The 18,892-nt window shown below is 44.9% G+C and overlaps 1 protein-coding gene and 1 non-coding gene across 2 annotated transcripts in view; one reads left to right on the top strand and one right to left on the bottom strand.

The window, feature by feature from the left end:
* The window catches only part of TENM4 (teneurin transmembrane protein 4), a 713,747-nt gene that overhangs the window by 167,052 nt on the left and 527,803 nt on the right, over positions 1-18,892 (bottom strand). The window contains 4 exon segments of the mRNA XM_034995151.1: positions 9,332-9,542; positions 11,179-11,393; positions 18,590-18,641; positions 18,643-18,761. Of these exon segments, the coding sequence (XP_034851042.1) occupies positions 9,332-9,542; positions 11,179-11,393; positions 18,590-18,641; positions 18,643-18,761 (597 nt within the window).
* On the top strand, positions 17,165-17,272 carry LOC118004350. Its single transcript, XR_004677545.1, has one exon. It is a non-coding gene; the product is annotated as a U6 spliceosomal RNA (small nuclear RNA).

Raw genomic sequence — 18,892 nt, forward strand, 5'->3', positions numbered from 1 at the left:
CCCTCTCCCTCTGTCCCTTCCCCCTCTGCTTGCACGTGTACTATTTCTTTAAAAATAAAAAATAAAATAAAATAAAATAAAAGGTTTGCAAAGGCTCTTGGCATTCTGTATCCCAAAGTGGCAGAACATCAACCAGAAGAGACTCTTAATCTCAGGAAGCAAACTGAGGTTTGCTGGAGTGGTGGGAGGTGGGAGGGATGGGGTGGCTGGATGATAGACACTGGGGAGGGTATGTGCTATGGTGAGTGCTGTGAATTGTGTAAGACTGTTGAATCACAGACCTGTACCTCTGAAACAAATAATACATTATGTTAAAAAAAAAAAAGAAGAAGAAGAAGATAGTAGGAAGGGAAAAATGAAGAGGGGAAAATCAGAGGAGGAGATGAACCATAAGAGACTATGGAGTCTGAGAAACAAACTGAGGGCTCTAGAGGGAAGGGGGTGGGGGGATGAGTTAGCCTGGTGATGGGTATTAAAGAGGGCACGTACTGAATGGAGCACTGGGTGTTATATGCAAACAATGAATCATGGAACACTACATCAAAAACTAATGATGTAATGTATGGGGATTAACATAACATAATAATAATAAAAAAGAAGATGTGGTATATATACATACAATGGAATATTATGCAGCCATCAAAAACCCCACAAACTCTTGCCATTTGCAATGACGTGGATGGAACTAGAGGGTATTATGCTAAGCGAAATAAGTCAATCAGAGAAAGACATGTATCATATGATCTCACTGATATGAGGAATTCTTAATCTCAGGAAACAAACTGAGGGTTGATGGAGTGGTGGGGGATAGGAGGGATGGGGTGGCCGGGTGATAGACATTGGGGAGGGTATGTGCTATGGTGAGCGCTGTGAATTGTGCAAGACTGTTGAATCACAGATCTGTACCTCTGAAACAAATAATACATTATATGTTAAAAAAAAAAAAAAAAGAAGATAGTAGGAAGGAAAAAAGGCAGGGGGAAATCAGAGGGGGAGACGATGGACTCTGAGAAACAAACTGAGGGTTCTAGAGGGGAGGGGGGCCGGGGGATGGGGTTAGCCTGGTGATGCGGTATTAAAGAGGGCACGTATTGCATGGAGCACTGGGTGTTATATGCAAACAATGAATCATGGGACACTACATCAAAAACTAATGCTGTAATGTATGGTGATTAACATAACATAATAAAATAAAATTAATAAAAAAAAAAAAAAGAAAGAAACATCAACCAAGAGTGAATGGAAGCTCTGGCTATGGATTGAGGAAGATGGCTGAAATGCTGAAATGGGGGGCGGGGGAGTCCTAAAATACCTGGACTCTGTCTATTGAACTTCTCCCTGGCACGTTCTTTTGCTCCCCTCCCTGCAGCTCTCTGACCTTCACAGGCTCCTTACCAGTGGCGTGGCTTTACTCGCTCTTGAAACGGACCGTTCCTCAACCCTTTTCTCCCCTGCTTTAATCTCTTCCTTCAGTGAACATCATCTTAATACCTGGGGTTTGCCGATAATCTCCAAGCATCAGTACATGGCTCAAATGTGCTCGTTTTTACCCACAGGCCAGCCTGAGCCCCTGCCCAGACTCCTGTCCCAGCCTCCTCACTGGAGTCGCAGCTCCAAAGCTTCAGAAACTTTTGGTCACACTAGCTGAAAGTCCCACAGTGGCTTCCTGTTACGCGTAGGATTAATTTAAACAACAGAACTCTTCACATGCCTCCTTAAATCCCCATACCAGGAGCCAGCCTTTTCTGAAACCATTTAGCCCTCTGATCCATCCCCACACCCCACAATGTGACCATCGTAAAGTTCTTTGAACACTTCCAGCAATTGCCTATCCCAGGGCCTTTGCACATGCTCTTGCCTCTGCTGGTATTTTCTTTCTCCTAACCTTCATCTAAACAACTCCTATTCCTACCCCTGCCCAGCGATCTAAATTAAGTCTCCTGTTTGTTTCTGTAGAGCACCTTCTTCTCTTTGCCACAATGAGTGTTTACCATTTACCATTATATATTTACATATATATTTGGTGACTGTGTTTAAACTCAAGACTATCACAAACTGCCTCAAGCATGTCTATAAATGACACAAAGACAGGAAGCATGACTATTTCTTATATACCATGGACACTGATGCCTGCTCAAGTCATGGCGTGGAAAAGGTAATTGGTAAATACTGGTTGAACGAGAAAATGAACATAGTGTCTAAGGTCTGCCTATAAGCCCTCTGGACCTGACCATCCTGTCCATCCTCTTTGAAGCATCATGCAAGGGGCTGCAAGGAGTGATAAAAAAGTCCTTGGTTCCTTGGTGCTGTAAAGAGACTGAACGAAGCCTTTTCCCTCCTCATCAGCTACCTGGGTGGCCTCTCCTTATTCTCAGCCTCACATACTAGCTCCTGAGAACCTCAAGGTCAGGTACCGTGTCTGCCTCCTGGCTGCAGCTAAAATGCCCAGGCTAGGGGCTGGCACACAGTAAGGGGCTCTCAGTCGGCACTTGCTAAGCCAAACAGATCAGTGAAGACGGTGACAGACACTGAAGACCCCATATTGACCTCCCCTCTTTCTCAGAGAGCCCTAATTTTGATTGGCGTGTCGATGTGGTGAGCTACACATATTCCCTTCCTCAGCCTCCTTCACAGCTCTGAGTGTTGAAGTGACACAGCTGTGCCAAAGAAACGCAAGTTGGAGGTTTTAGGGAGAATGGAGCTTCCCTGCTTCCTTTCTTTCTTCTTTCCCGGGCCTGATACGCAGATGAGCCATGGCGCCGCAGCAGCCAGGCTGGGACCACAAGGGGGCAAGCATGAAAAGAGCAGCCAGAGCTGAGGACGGCAGGGCTCGAGCGGTGGAAAGAGCCGGGTCCCTGATTCCACCACGGGGTGCTGTCCTGGCCCCGGATGGACACCCTAGCCTGGGAGCGCGCCTGAGAACGCCAAAGCCCCACTGACAGGCCATCCTAGCAGGGATGTTTTTATGTGCACACGGAACACATTTCTAACCATTTTCACAGAGACCGAGCTTTACTGCTTGGTACCTACTATGTCCTTGAGCTATCTTTTCTTCTTTCCTGCCCTTGAGGTCCCAGGTCCCAGAGAATTCAGAAGGTTCAGCAGTCCAAGGCAGATCCTGGGGGGAGCGGAGGGGGCAGAGGGGGGCGGGGGGGAACCCTGCCCTCCCTCCCGTCTTTGGTGAGCAGGGTCAGCTGCCTGCGGGGCTAGTCCCCGGTCTGCAGATGTAGCCCTCTGATACTCCAAGCTGTCTGCCATGAAAACGGATTTTTGCCACAGTCTGTCCCCAACGTGCTGGCTCGAGCTCTCCCTCAGCCTCCGGTTTCATTCCACTTATACCAGACTGCTCTGAATAAATCACTGCTATCAGGGAGAGGTGAATTCACAGGGCACTTTTCCAAAGATGGGTTTCCAGTGAAAATTTCACAAAGTGCTGCCAATGTCATTTACAAGAAGGTTAGTTGATTACTGAGAGACCTCGATACTTCACCGCTGTATTGTATCTTATAATTCAGAGGAAGGGAATATGGGGAATGGTGGGGGCAGAGCTTATTAAAAACTGAAAATCATTCTGCAATCACTTTTCTTAGTCTTTTCTTTGAACTAGTGCAGGTTTTTACACAAGGTAGAATTCTAGGATGCCGGGGCTTTTTCTCTCTAGCTGCTTGCAAATGCACTCAGAGGCTAATGAACAGCAGTCTTATGTGATCAGAGCAAAGGAAGTATGGAAATTGTACTGTCCGGGGGGTCTTTGGAAGATTGTCAAGGACCCAGTTTTGACTACCCTTGGAAGAGAGATAGAAGCTCGTGTGAAAGTCTCTATTCACATCTAGAGAGAAAGAGGAATGGGGTGCAGGCACAGCAAATAAGAACCCCACCAGGGGCCTTGACCCAGACCTTCTGTGCTTCACGGCTCCCCCTTTCCTTCCCTTCTTTTTCTCATGAAATTACAAAGCTCAATCCCAGCAACTTCCTCTCGTTAACATAAATTAATGAGCTCTTGTTCTGGGCCCCATAAGATAAACCCTTCGGCTCTAATAATTTAATTCCCTTGCTCAAAAACCTGCAGTGGTGGGGTGCCTGGGTGGCTCAGTCATTGGGCGTCTGCCTTCGGCACAGGCCATGATCCCAGGGTCCTGGGATCGAGCCCCACATCAGGCTCCATGCTTGACGGGAGGCCTGCTTCTCCCTCTCCGTCTCCCCCTGCTTGTGTTCCCTCTCTTGCTGTCTCTCTCTCTGTCAAATAAGTAAAAAAATCTTAAAACAAAACAAAACCTGCAGTGGCACCTAATACCTGCCGAATGAACTCTGCCTTAGGGAGGCATGCAAGCTTGTCCCTGACAACTCCCTCCACCCTCCCAGGGCATCCTGCGTTCTGGTCAAACAGAACTTCTGGCTCCTTATAGCCAGCTTTCAGTTTTTGCATACCTCTTTTTTGCTCATGCTGTTCCTACTACCTGGAATGAACTCATCAATTGCCTCCCCACCCCCCCCCATGTGGAAATTCCATCCATCCTTTAGGATCCCATCAAATGTTGCTTCATCCAGAGTGCCTCCCTGACCCATCTAGCTGGACAGGCCCTTGCCTTCCTCCAACCCCCGTGGCACTTTGACCAGTGACTCCAGAAGTGACCTTTCTTTCTCCTTCCCCTGGATTAGCAACACTTCCTGTGCCCATGCTTCATCAGACCACAAGCTACTTTTGCCAGAAACCATGTCCTACTGTCTCTGTATCTCCAACTGGGGAAAAGGCAGGAATGCACTATTTGTTGGAGAAAGGAAGGAAGAAGGGAAGGGGGGAGAGAGGGACGAAATCTGCTTCCAGTCCCTGGACATGGGTCCATTTACAGCAGCCAGCTGCCTGGGCATGAACAAAAGGATTCTTTTCTTTAATTAGTACTGATGTCCTAGACCAGGAAGACCAGGGCATGTTTCTCATAAAAACGGTTGGGTCTATGTTTTCTAACAATGATTCTCATTTCTTTTCTCTGTGTTTCTAAATCCACTGTGGGGCATCTCTGTTATTTTCCAGCTTGGCTCACCATGGCCACAACGTCAGCTTGATCTGTCCCTTTATGCTTCGGCATCAACCAAAACTAAAAGATAAAATGCTCTCTGGAGACCCAAAACATTGCAACACGGACTTGTCAGGTCTTGGGGTTGCAAGCAATGCATATGAAGATATTTTTATTTTTAAAGTTTTGGATGCTGTGAGGTTTTTTTTTTTTCCTCCTATGGTCTTTTTAATGACTTTGCAAGGAAACTTCCTGGGTTAACGTAAGATGCTTAGTTATATTGGAAGCAAGTTAATAAAAGGGAAATTAAATTCCATATAATACAGATGGAAATAAAATATTTAATAGTGTCATAGCAAATAGTAAGCTACTGTGGGGCAGAGTGGGGAGAGCGTAGGATTTGGAGAGCAAGTTGCCATCCTAGCCCCGCCCATACTAATAACTACGTGACTTTCGGCAAGCCAATTAAACTCTCCGAGCCTCAATTTCTTCATCTGTAAAGTTGAGATCAACATACGTAGTGTCTAAGGTTCTTGTGAGGATTAAATCACACGCAGCAAAGGGCCAAGCGTGGTCCCTAACACACAGTAGGCGCGCTCTATGTGTTGAATGAAAGAATAGGTGGGAAAGAAAAGTGTCATACTCCAAGCAGAAACCTGATCCTGGGAAGAAGGCAAATTGCTAAAGAAGGAAGAGCCCAAGCTTTGGAGTCAGTCAGATATAAATTCCAGCCTCAGCTTTTCTCTTGCTATCCCTGAACCTTAATTTCCTCCTCTGCAATAGGGGGTGATCGTAAAAATAAGAATAATCACCTCACTGAGTTATCTAGAGGCTTAAAGAATATATTTAATGCCCTTTGTAAACTGCACCACTGAATTATATTTTAGATACTGGTATATACCCACCTATGTCATTCAATACTTGGGGTCAGCAAGGCCCCTAGGGGAGCCAGGACCAGAAACAACACTACCTTCAAATTCTGGATCTCCACATGGGAGGGAAAAACTGTTCTTTCTGAAAACAGCTGCCCTGTTTTATTCTAAAACTTGCTCGGTTTCAGTGGTGTGTTTGTGTGTCTGTAAATGTAAATGTATCCAGTTCAGAGGGAGCTCAGTCAACATCAGGTTTCTGTGTGTATATATTTATGTATACAGTTATTAAAGTGCTTTTAGATTTTTTCAAGGCAGAAGATAAACTCATTTAATTTAAAATCATCAGCTGGATTGCATTAAATGGAGGGAAAAGCACAAATGTACACAATACAGCCATTTGTTAAATTAAATGCAATTATTTCTCCTGCTACTTAATTACAAACAGACATAAATACTCTGGATTCTGACATTTCAGATCTTCTTAAATTCTAGATCTGCATTTCAACATGTAACAAAGGGAAGGTCATATTCCAATCCATATGTTAAGCAAACCTGAGAGTTACAGTTGTATATAAGGACCATAATGAGTTCACTAAAACAAGACCCAAACTTTTAATTAACCTGCCAAGACACATTACAACTCACAGCTCACAGGTAACAATCACAGACAGCTGAGACTCAGTGCCACGGACTCTTGGGGAGAGAGGGATTAATAGCAACATTAAAATCCGTCTGTTTTTGTATTAAAGAAAAAAAAAGGTATTCATTAAACAATCACTGTAGCTTGAAGGAAGACAGACAAGTCCAAAAGGCAGCAAGAGAAGATGGAAAGAGAAGGAAGGTGGAAGAGAATAGTAGCAACTTCCATTGACTGGGTGCTTACAGGGCCAAAGCCTGTGCGAGGCATTTTGGATCTGCTCTAATCTTCACAACGGGGATTGCAGAGTACTATTATCTCATTTTCCATATAAGAAAAAGGAGGCTCAGAGAGGTGACCTGACTGTGGTCACAGAGCTAACGTGGGGCGGTTAGGGGAGGAAGGAAGAGAAAGCAGTGCTCATGAGGCATTTCTTCTCACAGCTCAGCTGACAGACCACCGGAATCAGGATTATCTGGGCTCTACCTAAGGCTTAGTGGGTCATAATTCCTGGGGACAGGGTCCAGGAATCTGAATTTTAAGCCAGCTTCCTGGGTGACGCTTTGCACAACAATGTTTGAGACCATTCCTAAGATACCATAGCCCCCTGCTACTCAAGATATGGTTCCCCAGATAAGCAGCACTGGTTAGAAGTGTAGGACCTAAGACTCCACCTACTGAAGCAGGATCTATATTTTAACAAGACACCAAGTGGTTCATAAAACTCTGAGAAGCACAGGATAGCCTATCTGCTCTAAAAGATATTATAGGGTTAAGGGAGGTGAAGGCAGACTTCATCATCAAGCTAAGAACAGGAGAACCACAGGGAAAAGCAAGACCATCGCCTTAATTATGGCAAAACAGGTTAGCAAGCTCTGACAAGCCAAGAGTTGGCAGAGGTACCTAAAGGTACCTACATTTTACTTCTCTGAGAGGCACATCCTAATTAAAAGTAGCTTTCTTTGGGGGTTTATATTAATATCCTTTCATATTTATGCTCAGTTATTAAAAATAAAGAATTCTGATTGTAAGAGAACTGGGTTCTGACCAAGCACGACTGTGAGCTGTGCCTAAGTGAAGTCAGGCTGTGGGACCGTGAAGCTCTAACTCAGGTACCACTAATGACTAGATAATCCTTGTCGCTAAAACGAAGCCACCGTGCCCAGAAAGAGAAAAGGAACAGGGTCTGGAGCCTGGCAAACCCCACAGAGTGACAGCCTCACTGACGGTGAGGACCCCAACTGGCTCTCCAGTGATGGGATGGGGCTGTGTGCATAGCCTCCTGCTCACCAGCCCACTGCAGCAGGGCCTGAGCAGACAGAGCGCCATGCTCCAGCTCACGGCCTTATCCGCTGAATCACCTGTCGGGGCCCGGGCTGGGTGTCGGCGGGCAGAGAAGATTATGTTGAAGTCCTCGCCCTCTAGGCCCTCAGAGACCAGCAGCTAGGGCAGACACTTCCAAATCACAGATGCACAAAGTGCCATCTCCTCCCTGGGAGCTGATGTAGCCGGATGGCCTCCACTGCCCTCATTTTGCCAGGAGGGGAGACCACGGAGCCTGCAGGGACAGCAGAAGGGTACAAACCATGCCCACATTTAATGGGATAGGTAGTCTCTGCCTCGACACTAATAGCAAAATTGCCAATGAGAGGAGAAGGGTCTGAACACGATGACTGCTGTTTAGAAGGAGAAGCCAGGGTTTTGTGGGAGTTTTAGGGACCAAGGACCAGATTCACAGTTTTTATTCAATTCCCGTTCTCCATGTCACAGAGACTCCCAGCCAAGGACTGAGACAGGGTTTTGAGGTGAACCCTATACCACATAAAGCTTTTCATTAAGCAGAAACCCTGTTTCCAAGCATTCTGGCTGGTGGAGTTTTATTTTCTGTAAGTTTTATTTTCCTGCAGGGGATTTTGTCTTCAGGCTATGTCATAATGCTTCCAGTATAAACTCAGAATAAATGTTCTCTGACCTGAACCACTGAGACCACTGTGTCCTATGGCTATCTAAGGAGGAGACGAATTCTATGGGGTGTGCAGGTAAAGAAGAGAAATTCCAGGCTCCCCAGACACCAGTAGGCTTGTGGGGTAGCCCAGGGGCTCACTTTGAACAGAGAGCTGTGGCCCTCTTCCATGACGAGGGACAGAGAAGGTGTTAAGCCTGATTTCAAACATCAGAGCTCGCTCTCTGTCAGAGACCAAGATGTCTCTGTTCTCAACAGAATCCCAGTTTGACTGATCACATTGTTCATCTGGGCCTTCGCTCTGCCATTCTCATTCTCTCTCTGAGCCTTCATCTTCTTTTCTCAACTGCCAGGGACTGTTAGCTCCAAAGGCAAAACAAACAAACAAAAAGCCACACACACTCAAAAACAAAAATCCAAATCACAAATCAATGAGTTGAGCCAAGGAAGCTATAAAGACAAATACAGGTGTGGGAGAGAAGTGACAAGAAGAGATGTTGCCTCCATGTGGCTGGTCAGACAGGGTTCCCGTCTTGTTGTCAATTCTACCCCTTGGTTTCAGTGTAGCAGCTGGTCCACAGTTAACACCAGAAAGGCAGTGGGCAACAGCCCAGAATGGCCTGCCGGCCCCTCCTGTCATTCCTCCCTTCCCTCATTTCCCTGATTCCCACTCCCATCCCTGTCCAGCAAGCCAGTCAGGATGGACTCATGCCAGACTCCAGGTGGCATTGACAGCTGTGGGCAAGACATATTCCCTTGTTGGCTCCAATCCTCAGAATCCCCCACGTCCTTCCACCCAAAGAGACAAGATCCCACAGGCCCCAGGGGGCTGGAGGCTCCTTACCAATGGCAGTGGTGAGAAAAGAAACCACTTCAGACTCCTTCCCGTCATTGTAAAAAGCCAGGTGCCAGATTCCTGAATCCAAATACTGGATGAAGCCGGTCTCATGACTAGATGGGGGGACGACTCCCCGAGATTGGCGTTGGGGTCCTTCCAGGCTCCTTGCCTCCTGGGTCAGGAGCCTTCTTCCATCCAGCAGCTCTACAAAGTCAAACTAAAGTACAAAGAGGGCGTAATTAGCAGTGCGTCTGCTTCACCACAATGCCAGATTCCTTCTTCATACTTCTCCTGGGGAACACACGAGAAACCCAACCTGAGAACAGGCACAAAGGCTAAAGCCACATGAAGGTTGATCAACCAACTTTGACTCCTCCCCAGACCCCTGTTTTACATGGTAATAGTCTCCAGATTCCCTTGTGAGTGCAGCATGAATGGCGAATTATTCTTTAGTCTCATTTTTCTTTAATTTGGTGTCTATGTGGGCAGTCTTCATCTGGCTGAGTCTGTACCAAGACGAACATGCTTTTCCAATGGTGGGCATGTCGTGATCAGAAACCCGGCCATTTAATGACTTCACCCCAACTCTGTGCAAGGGATGGTGGGAATTCCAGGGCTCAAGGACTGGGACTGCAGCACTGGATGTGCCTTAAATGTCAGTCAAGTACAAATGAAAATTTGATTCCTATCTATCTTCCTGTTATCAACGATCCTTTCTAAATGCTCCAGTTTCAGGGAGCAGTTTTAGGGGAACTAAACTGGATTAGTTCAAAATTCTATCAATAATTACATGCTGGGTCAGATACACTGCTGACTGACCTGAGCCTGGTAGTGTGAGACTCAAGAGAAGCCAGTCATGTGGTGTTAACAACAGGTAGGTGGTTAAGTCCTACTGGTCTACCAGCAAGCAAACTGAGCAATTATCTGTCTCCTAGCTATCTATCCATCTATCCACCTACCTTTCTTCTAAAAAACCAAGGTATCTATTCTATTTCACGTATAAATGAAGTCCAGGACTAGGATTGCTGTTCTACAAAGGAATAAGGGGCCAGGGCTCTGTTTTCCTGTGATTCTACCGTCAGCAAATACATCTATGTAGCTTTCACCTAGAAATCTTCCATAACGATTGGGGCTACGAAGGCTGCACATGGCCTGGGAATGTCTGATGGGTGCCTCTGACCTATGTTACTCCAATCCCAGAACTGGGAGGACCTTACCTTACCAAGTCTGTTCTTTAGCCATCACAACTGGTAACAGGTCAGTCATCCTGGATGAGTTGTCAGGTGTTTCTGGTGCGCGTGTGTCAGAGTAACCATGAACCCCCAAAGGACAGAGGGATGTAAGAGACTAGGGAAGTAGCATGTACTCTGAGACAGATCCTACACTATCTGCCTTATAAATGTTCTTCTAGATCCTTCACAACAGCCCTATAAAGTGGATATTGGTGTCGCCACTGGAGGGATTAGAAACTTGCTGAGTGGATGAGTACCAGGCTGGAGGCTTCATAGCTGATAATGAGAGGATTCAAACTCAAGTCTTTCTGACTCTAAAGTGCCTGCTTTTCTCCTTAGGTTACATTTCTTGGATCATTTAACATAGGTGATTGGGTAACAGTAGAAAGACTATTGGAATATTTCCTAAAATTCCCTCTTCTTAAAAAACTCCAGGGATAGAACCCTACTCATTGGAAAGGTAGGGTCTTAAGAGAGGGCAAATGGAGGAATGGGCTATCAAATACATGAAATGCCCCTCAAGCACAAGGCTCCGGGTATAACATTAGGCTTCCTGACTTGAGGTTAAGGTGTGAGGTAGGAGCCCCCGGAGGTCAGCAGGGGATGTGGCGTTCTGATTACCTGTGTATGTGAAGGAGGAAGGCCTTTTCTGCCATAAATGCCAACCAGAGCTGCCTTTCCCAGAGACACATTGAATTTCAGATGCACAGGATGGTCTATGAACACCTGAGATCTCCAGAAAGTGCCAGGAGGAATCTTCTGGGAAGCCCGTCTCCCCACGTCGATTTCTCCAGAGTCTATAAAACTGTCCTCTGGAAAGAAACTACTGGGCTTTCCTACCAAGACACAGGGAAGGGAAGACAAAGACAGCACAGTTAGCCACAAGTGACACGTGGGGTCAGAGCCCCTGAACTGCAGCACGATCCTGTGTCTCCTGTGCTTCTCTCTACGATGTTCCACTGCCAGCCCCCACCCCACTCCCCAAGGAGTAAGAACATCCAGAACTTTTTTTTCCCCAGTAATGCTCAAATTGTTCTGCTAAAAATATGCATTCTTCCAAAGCAGTATGGGTCCTCCCCAAGGGCCATCTGTATACTGCACAATTCCACAGCTTGTTAAGATATATTTTGATCCCCAAAATGATCATTTGCGGTCACAGGAGAATAACTTGTGTGTGTGTGTGTGTGTGTGTAAAAGCATTTACTAAAATAGGAAGGGTAGTGGAACAAGGTGTTGTTATTAAATTTCCAACTCAGAACGGTTCCCCTAGCTTTGGGAAGCATGATCTACATCACCTACATTTGGGAAGCATATTCTACAAATTTACATGTTTATGTATAATTGGAAACCAAATTCTGAGGCTAAGACATATAGATGGGGATTTATGTTGGGAGCAGGAGTAGGGTTGGGGAAGGTGAAAGAGGGGGTACTTCTGAAGGGAGGGAATACTTCTTTTTTTTTTTTTTAAAGATTTTATTTATTTATTTGAGAGAGAGAGAATGAGAGAGAGAGCATGAGATGGGGGAGGGTCAGAGGGAGAAGCAGACTCCCCGCCGAGCAGGGAGCCCGATGCAGGACTCGATCCCGGGACTCCAGGATCATGACCTGAGCCGAAGGCAGTCGCTTAACCAACTGAGCCACCCAGGTGCCCCGGAGGGAATACTTCTAAAAAATGCTTCTGAGTCTTGGATGGAGGTCTTTGAATATCGTTTTTGTGCTGAAATGGGGGGGCCGGTTGTAAAGTTTTGGGAATTTCTCAAGTTCAGGCACAAAGCCTATGACATACTTGGAAATTCAACCCGGGTTCCTGACCCTGCAGGTTGCGGGGAACAGAGTCAGAAATATGGCCCCTTGCCCATTTCTGTCACCAGTCAGGAGAGTGACAGCTTTTTGGGGGCACCCGAAGTACCAGGAAGGAAGGCGGCTTATCAAACTTCCTCTATTTAGTAATTAAGCACACTCACATGTGAAAACTATAAACCCCACTTCCTGCCAGACATCAGCCTTCTGAGGAGTTGGGAGGGGACAGAAGGAGGTGACAGGGATGTTAGAAGACCTACACCCTTAGGACATCAACAAGCCAAACTCAAGCCAGCAGACGACATCCTATTTGTCATAAGGAATCACCCCCTGGGTATCCTAGTTCCAAGATTTGGTGTTTTGTTAGAGATGTTCGAAGAGACACTTTAGAGAACAAGAATCCATTTGTAAAGAAAACACGTTTGTGGGAACTTTTTTATAAAAAGCATTTGGGGAATAAGAAATTAAAATGTCTTTTTCCCCCTAGCTTTGTAAGATTCCTTACAAAGCACATTTGATGCTGAAATGGAGCTTGGCAGGGCATTGTTGTAGTCATAAAATATTTTACTGTTTTAAATAATAAAATTCAATTTAAATGTTAAACTTCTCCATATGTTATCATTCCTTTATGAACTCCTAGGTAGAAACATCAGGTTTTTAGCTTCAAACTATTAAATGTTATTTTAATTAAAAATATGCCAACAAAAAAAGTTAAAATGCATGCTCTCAATAAAAGCACCACTAGTATTCTGTCATTAGCATAGGAAAGAGCTTGCATTTGATTCCTTTATGGAAGGAATGTACCCCAGACTTTTACCTTGAAAATGTAGACACACACAAACCACCACACTGTGGTTCAAAGTTCAAAGACAGAAGCCAAATTCACAAAGCATTAGGATGGAAGAGAATTATTTTCACATTCTTATCTGATTTTGGGGCTCCCGATACCACAATTCTTTTGTATTCTAGGTAGAAAAGAGCATGCCCTTTAGCTTCTAATTCTGCTAAGGATGCAGAACTATGAGTTTCCTCCTAGAAACTGCATAGAAATAAGCCCGAGACTGCTAATTCCAAGGACTCATTTCCTTTGTGAGTAGGTGGGAGTCAGAGCTGATGGGATTTCAGAATTGTCTGCATTCAAATAATTCCTATGTCTGAGAATAAATAATGAATGCTTCCCCCACAGTTTGGCATGCTGTCGGGAGCACCCTGCCTGATTCATTTTCCCCTCTAGTGAGCATGTTTTTAAGAGACAGCTATTCCCTCAGCTAAGTTCTGAGCCTCACAGGTCAGAGGCCAGCCCAGAGACTCTCTCCAGAGGTCTGCCGGCCCCAGAGGCACAAATAAGTTGGCTTTTACCCCAGGGAGTGGTAGAAAGGGAATATTCTTTTCTAGCATTCTAGTATTTCACCAACGTGGGCCCAAATGGTAGAAAATAATTATTGTTGGTATGTACACACAATCAAATAAAAATAGTAAATTCTGTTCTAGGGCACAGCCCTCACCAGGACCTTGACTCTCTTGGCTGAGTCTGTGAGGGCCACTTGGGCTTCAGTTCAAAAGTGACCTTCGTGCCAGGTCACCCGAAGGGACCACAGCCCAGCCTAAAGGCGATGTTTTGGAGGGAAAAGAGGATCCCCATCTAGGGATTTAACCTTTATCATTCCTCTACTCTGGTCCCCAGTGGTCCCCACACTGGACTACACACAGGGATGAGATAGGGGCTTTGGAGGGGAAAGAACTACAGCCCACAGAGCACCTCTGCCTGGTGGGAAAGAGACATGAGATTGACTGGTCTAGCAGTTAATCAGAGTGAAGCCACACCCACCCCTTCCTGCCTTCCTCTTTCCAGATCCTACAACCTAAGACTCTTTGTTCTTAATTCTGAGCACCAAGCGGTGAGCACTAGAATAGAAACTATCCCACTACACCGCAAGGCCCACCAGTGGTAGAGGAATGAGAGATGGTAGAGGGAGGAGGGAGTTGGGGGGAGAAAAGTCCTGTGTATAAAATTCTTTTTATCCCTACCCACATTCTGGAAAATAATAATGATGACAAGAACAACAGCAATAAGAGCAGTAGTAGTAATAGTAATAAAGGTAGAAGTAGTAGTAGCTGTCATTTACTGCTCTGACCATATGCTGGGCCCCTTTATGTACACTGGTTAATTCTCACACTAATAAGACGTATGTACTGAGGCTCAGAATACTTAAGAAACCATTCAGAGATAAAGCCATTTGGGGTTTCTCTTCATTTATTATGGCTTCTTAAGGCATTAAATTGATAAATGGTTAATTAAAACTCTTCAAAGATACTCTCAATGGTGGTAGAGTGCACTGACCCTCTTTAAGACCAAGAATCCAACTTAACTCACAGTCCCAGCAGGCTAACCATCAAGGATAGGCCAGGTAGATCCAAGGCCCACTGAGCACCATGGGACACAAAAAGTTGACAATTTTTATGAAGTAGGAACCCATAAACAGGACCCAGAGTTAAAGGGCAAGAGTTGGTGTCTCAAGTCATTTTTAAAAAGGATACTACACAATTAGTGGGGGCCCCCCAGAGACATAACAAACAATACCACGAGCTTAACTAAGAATGAGGAACCCCCAAGAGCATGATCAGGTTTCATAAGGCAAGTTTTACTGGTAACAGTCCTGTTCTTTGTAAAGATATACAGATTCAGCTTTCCTGTAGCAATGGCCATTCAAATATGCAATCCCGTCTATAAAAGACATTTCTCAACAAACTACTTGAAATGATTGGATGGCTCGGTCAAACCAGGAAGACTTGGAAGAACTGAAATTCCATGCACTTCCCAGTCATAGTCCTCACTTTCCTGAACTGAGATCCATCTACACAGGTTTTAAATTCCTAATCAACTAACGTTCTCCCCCTCCCTCCACCTTTCTGGTTCTTTTCAATGCAATAACTTGCACAAAGAATCCTTTAGTTTCCTTAGCAACTGTTGGAAATTTATTTGGTTATCAAAATAAGCTGTTCCATTTTGGAGAGCCCAGCTGAGCCGGCGTGCAGCAATTTACATGGTTTAAACTGATGGGCAATTTTGATTTCACTGCAGAAAGAAGAAAATGCTATCCCTAAGCCCACCAATTCAACCATCAGAAATGCTTGTTTATTCAATGCTTTTCCCCCTCTTTTCCATTAATTCATAACATAAGTTCTTTACTTCAAAAAGCTGCCGTATTTGGTTTCCGTCCTATGACACCCTGAAATGGTAACAGCCACTTTGAAAATATAGTGTAAATTGCAGTTTGATGTGACTCTCGACAGGATGAACATTTAAAATACTGGGCTCATCATAAATTTCATTTGTATAATTAAAGAATATATATCCTTTTAAAATATTCAAAAATGCCCCAATTATTTGCAGGGTCTTTGAGGGGAAAATATTACTTAGTCTGGATTTCTGAAATTCTAATAACTGACATGGAATGGCTTGGGATTTGAGTGGATGAGAAGAAAGAAGTCCACTTGTTGAGGTGTTACCATTCTGGTTCTTACAGATGAAGAAACAAAGGCCAAAGAAGATGGAGTGATCGGCATGAGTTAACAGGGTATTCAAACCCTCGACGATCTGGCTCCAAGGCCCATTTATCTTCTTTCCATCATGTCACATTGCTTCTCCCATCTCTGTAAACCAGGGCTCTAATCTTAATTCTGGAATCAGCTCTCCTCTCTGATACCCGCAGAAGGGACAGGAAATATGTACTCACATCAGTGTTAAAGACTTTTGCCCTCGAGATATGTCTAAGGAAGTAGATTTTTAACATTACAATTAAAAACATAAACTGTGTAGACATTGGTTTGACCAGGGCAAAAGAAATTAAGAACCATGTGGTCTCACATAAACTGTAGGAAGCTTTGTCCTCTGTTTTTTCAGACTGATGTATTTTTTGTCATAGTAATTGCTTTTGATGCTGACCACTTTCCAGCACTGCACTGCATTTTAGGGGTTTGTACGCAGGATTTCCATTTGCATTAGTAATGACAGATAATCCCTTTAAGCAAAAATACTCCAATTAAAGTAAACCAATAAGCTGGTGCAATTTTATTTTGTCTCTTATCTGCACCTCCTGCTCCTTGGGTAAAACAAAACAAAACCTAAAAAAGCCACAAACTAATTTCATTAGAATGGGAGATTTCAGATAGATCCAACTCCTGTTTAGAGAATGTTTGATAGAGATCACGGAGGAAAGAAAATACATTTTGCTAAATGAGACCTTTTTCCAATGCCTTCAGGGTTAAACATATCTTAAATCTGCCTTTGTACATGCTGATCTAAAGACTGTCCACATTTATAATATTCATGTATGGCATCTGACACTATAAACTGACAAGGGAATCACAAGCCCACAGGCAGGACCATGGACAGGGCTGACCTGGAAAAAGATTCTGGAGACCATCTGGTTAGTCTGATGATTCTATTACCAATTTCATATGTAGGACTTGTGAATTAGAACAGACCCTGGAGATAATTTAGCTCAATAGCCTCCTTTTAGTGAGAAGGAAAATGAAGCTCAGAAAGTCTTTCAAGGGATTTGCTGAAGGCCAACTCAAGTGGCAGCAGCTGGCTTGAACTCAGGGCTCTTGACTCCTGACCCAGAGCTCTTCCCGTGGCCCCATCCATGCTCCTTCCATGTTCTATTAAAGGGCAAAGAAAGTGTAAGTTATTCATTGTTTCAAGTCTTAAAATATTTGTAAAGGAGAAGACTGGAATTGCCCCTAGGAAAAGTAGGCAGAAGTTCTGGTTTGGCTCCATGAAAATGCTCCCATTCTTACTTTCCTTAAGGACCATAAGTCAAGAATTGGTTTTGTTGGAATAATACAGAGAATATTAGCATAGCCCCTGTGCAAGGATGACATGCAAATTCATGAAGCGTTCCATATTAGAAAACAAAAAAAGAAAGAGTTGATTTCGGCCTTCAGGATCATTTGGAGATTCTGAGTAGCTACTTCAACCAAGCATATGGTACCCTGTTAACCAAATTGATTCCTGGAAGGCAAATCCTTAAAAGGACAGGGAAGCTCAGAAGCTAAGACCCCAAAGTTAACTGAGATGAGAGGAAAGAAGATATAAGCAGTCAAGGTTGGAAGCAGATATGACCACTTTGCTGACAGATTAACACCAGAGAGATAAAGCAGGGCACAGCAGGTACAGGACAGGGAGGTCCACACCTGCCCAGAATGACAATGAGACTGGCTCATTAGCTCAGGCATCTTTCCTATTACCATTTTTGTAAGTCTCTGCCACTCTTGGCTGATAGTGAAAGAATTTGTGTAAATGGCATGTTAGACCTTTAAGAAATTCAAAACATGGGTCTACCAATGTCCCACTTAAGAATGCCAAACTCCAAATGTCACCACCACTTCCATCATTGATGGAGAAATATTTGTGTCTTGTTGTACAATGGGATTTTTCATCTGTATCTCCTTCAGTCTTGTAACCATTGGGTGAGTCAGGTAGGACCACTTTTGGAGATAGCAAGAGCTCTGGAGTCATCCACAGCTGGGCTCCATTATTTCCTGGCTATGCAGCTCTGGTCAAGTCAAGTAATGTAACTCTGAGTTTCTGCATCTAAAATGGGTATAAATTCTCATACTTACCTCACAGGATCTCTGTGAGGATTAAATGTGAAATGCTCTTGACAAAAAGCTTTGAACCAAACAAACTGTACAAACACTAATGATTATTGTTATTGCAGATAAGGAAACTGGTGGTCAGGAAAATTAAGTGACTTGCTTAAGGTCACATGGTTGGTAAATGCTAGAATACCTCAACTGGTGTTTCCGTTACACCACAAGGGTCCGAGGGTATTTCAATTACAGTACACCATCTACCCACTTCACCACACCCCCTCCTGGAGATGCCCGTTCACGCCCATGAGGTTGCTCCAGAAGGGCTTGTCTGGATTCCACACAGTCAAAGCCAGCCACCCCAGCAGTGTGAAAGCCCATAATCCTTCCCTCAAGGCATGAGATGGGATGCCGCTGAGCACCAGGAGTGCTGCCCAAGCCCTGCTACGAGCTCACAGTGACAAGAAACTGAGATGAAGACACAGGTGGATGGGCAGCTGGCGTGGAGTGCAGAGAGATGGAGAAGTGCTGGAGCATGGAGCTGTGAGTCAGGCACATGACGCGCATAATGAAGATCTCTTCGGTTCAGAGGCAGACACAGAGACTCACGACACGGACAACACAGCAACCCTACCTTCTGTGGCTCCTTTGCCTTTCCTGTCAGGGATCTCTAACCCAGTGCCCCCCTGATGGATACAGGGAGACGTCCGTTGGCACAGGCCAACTGCTGGCTGTGTCCTCCGTGATCTCATACATCTGCCCCTCCATCGGCTGCAGGTGCCAGTTTAGGCCAAACAGGTGCATGGCTGTGGTGAGCAATGAGAAAAGTCATCTTTTTCTGCTGGCGGTGGAAATGGAACTCCCAAGCCACAGGGGAGGGCAGGTGGGGCGGGGGGCGGACACAGGAATTCAGTTCATCTCCGTTCAACAAATAGCC

Source organism: Mirounga leonina, unplaced genomic scaffold (genome assembly GCF_011800145.1).
Source record: "Mirounga leonina isolate KUSES-001 unplaced genomic scaffold, KU_Mleo_1.0 Mir_92, whole genome shotgun sequence".
NCBI classification, from domain to species: domain Eukaryota; kingdom Metazoa; phylum Chordata; class Mammalia; order Carnivora; family Phocidae; genus Mirounga; species Mirounga leonina.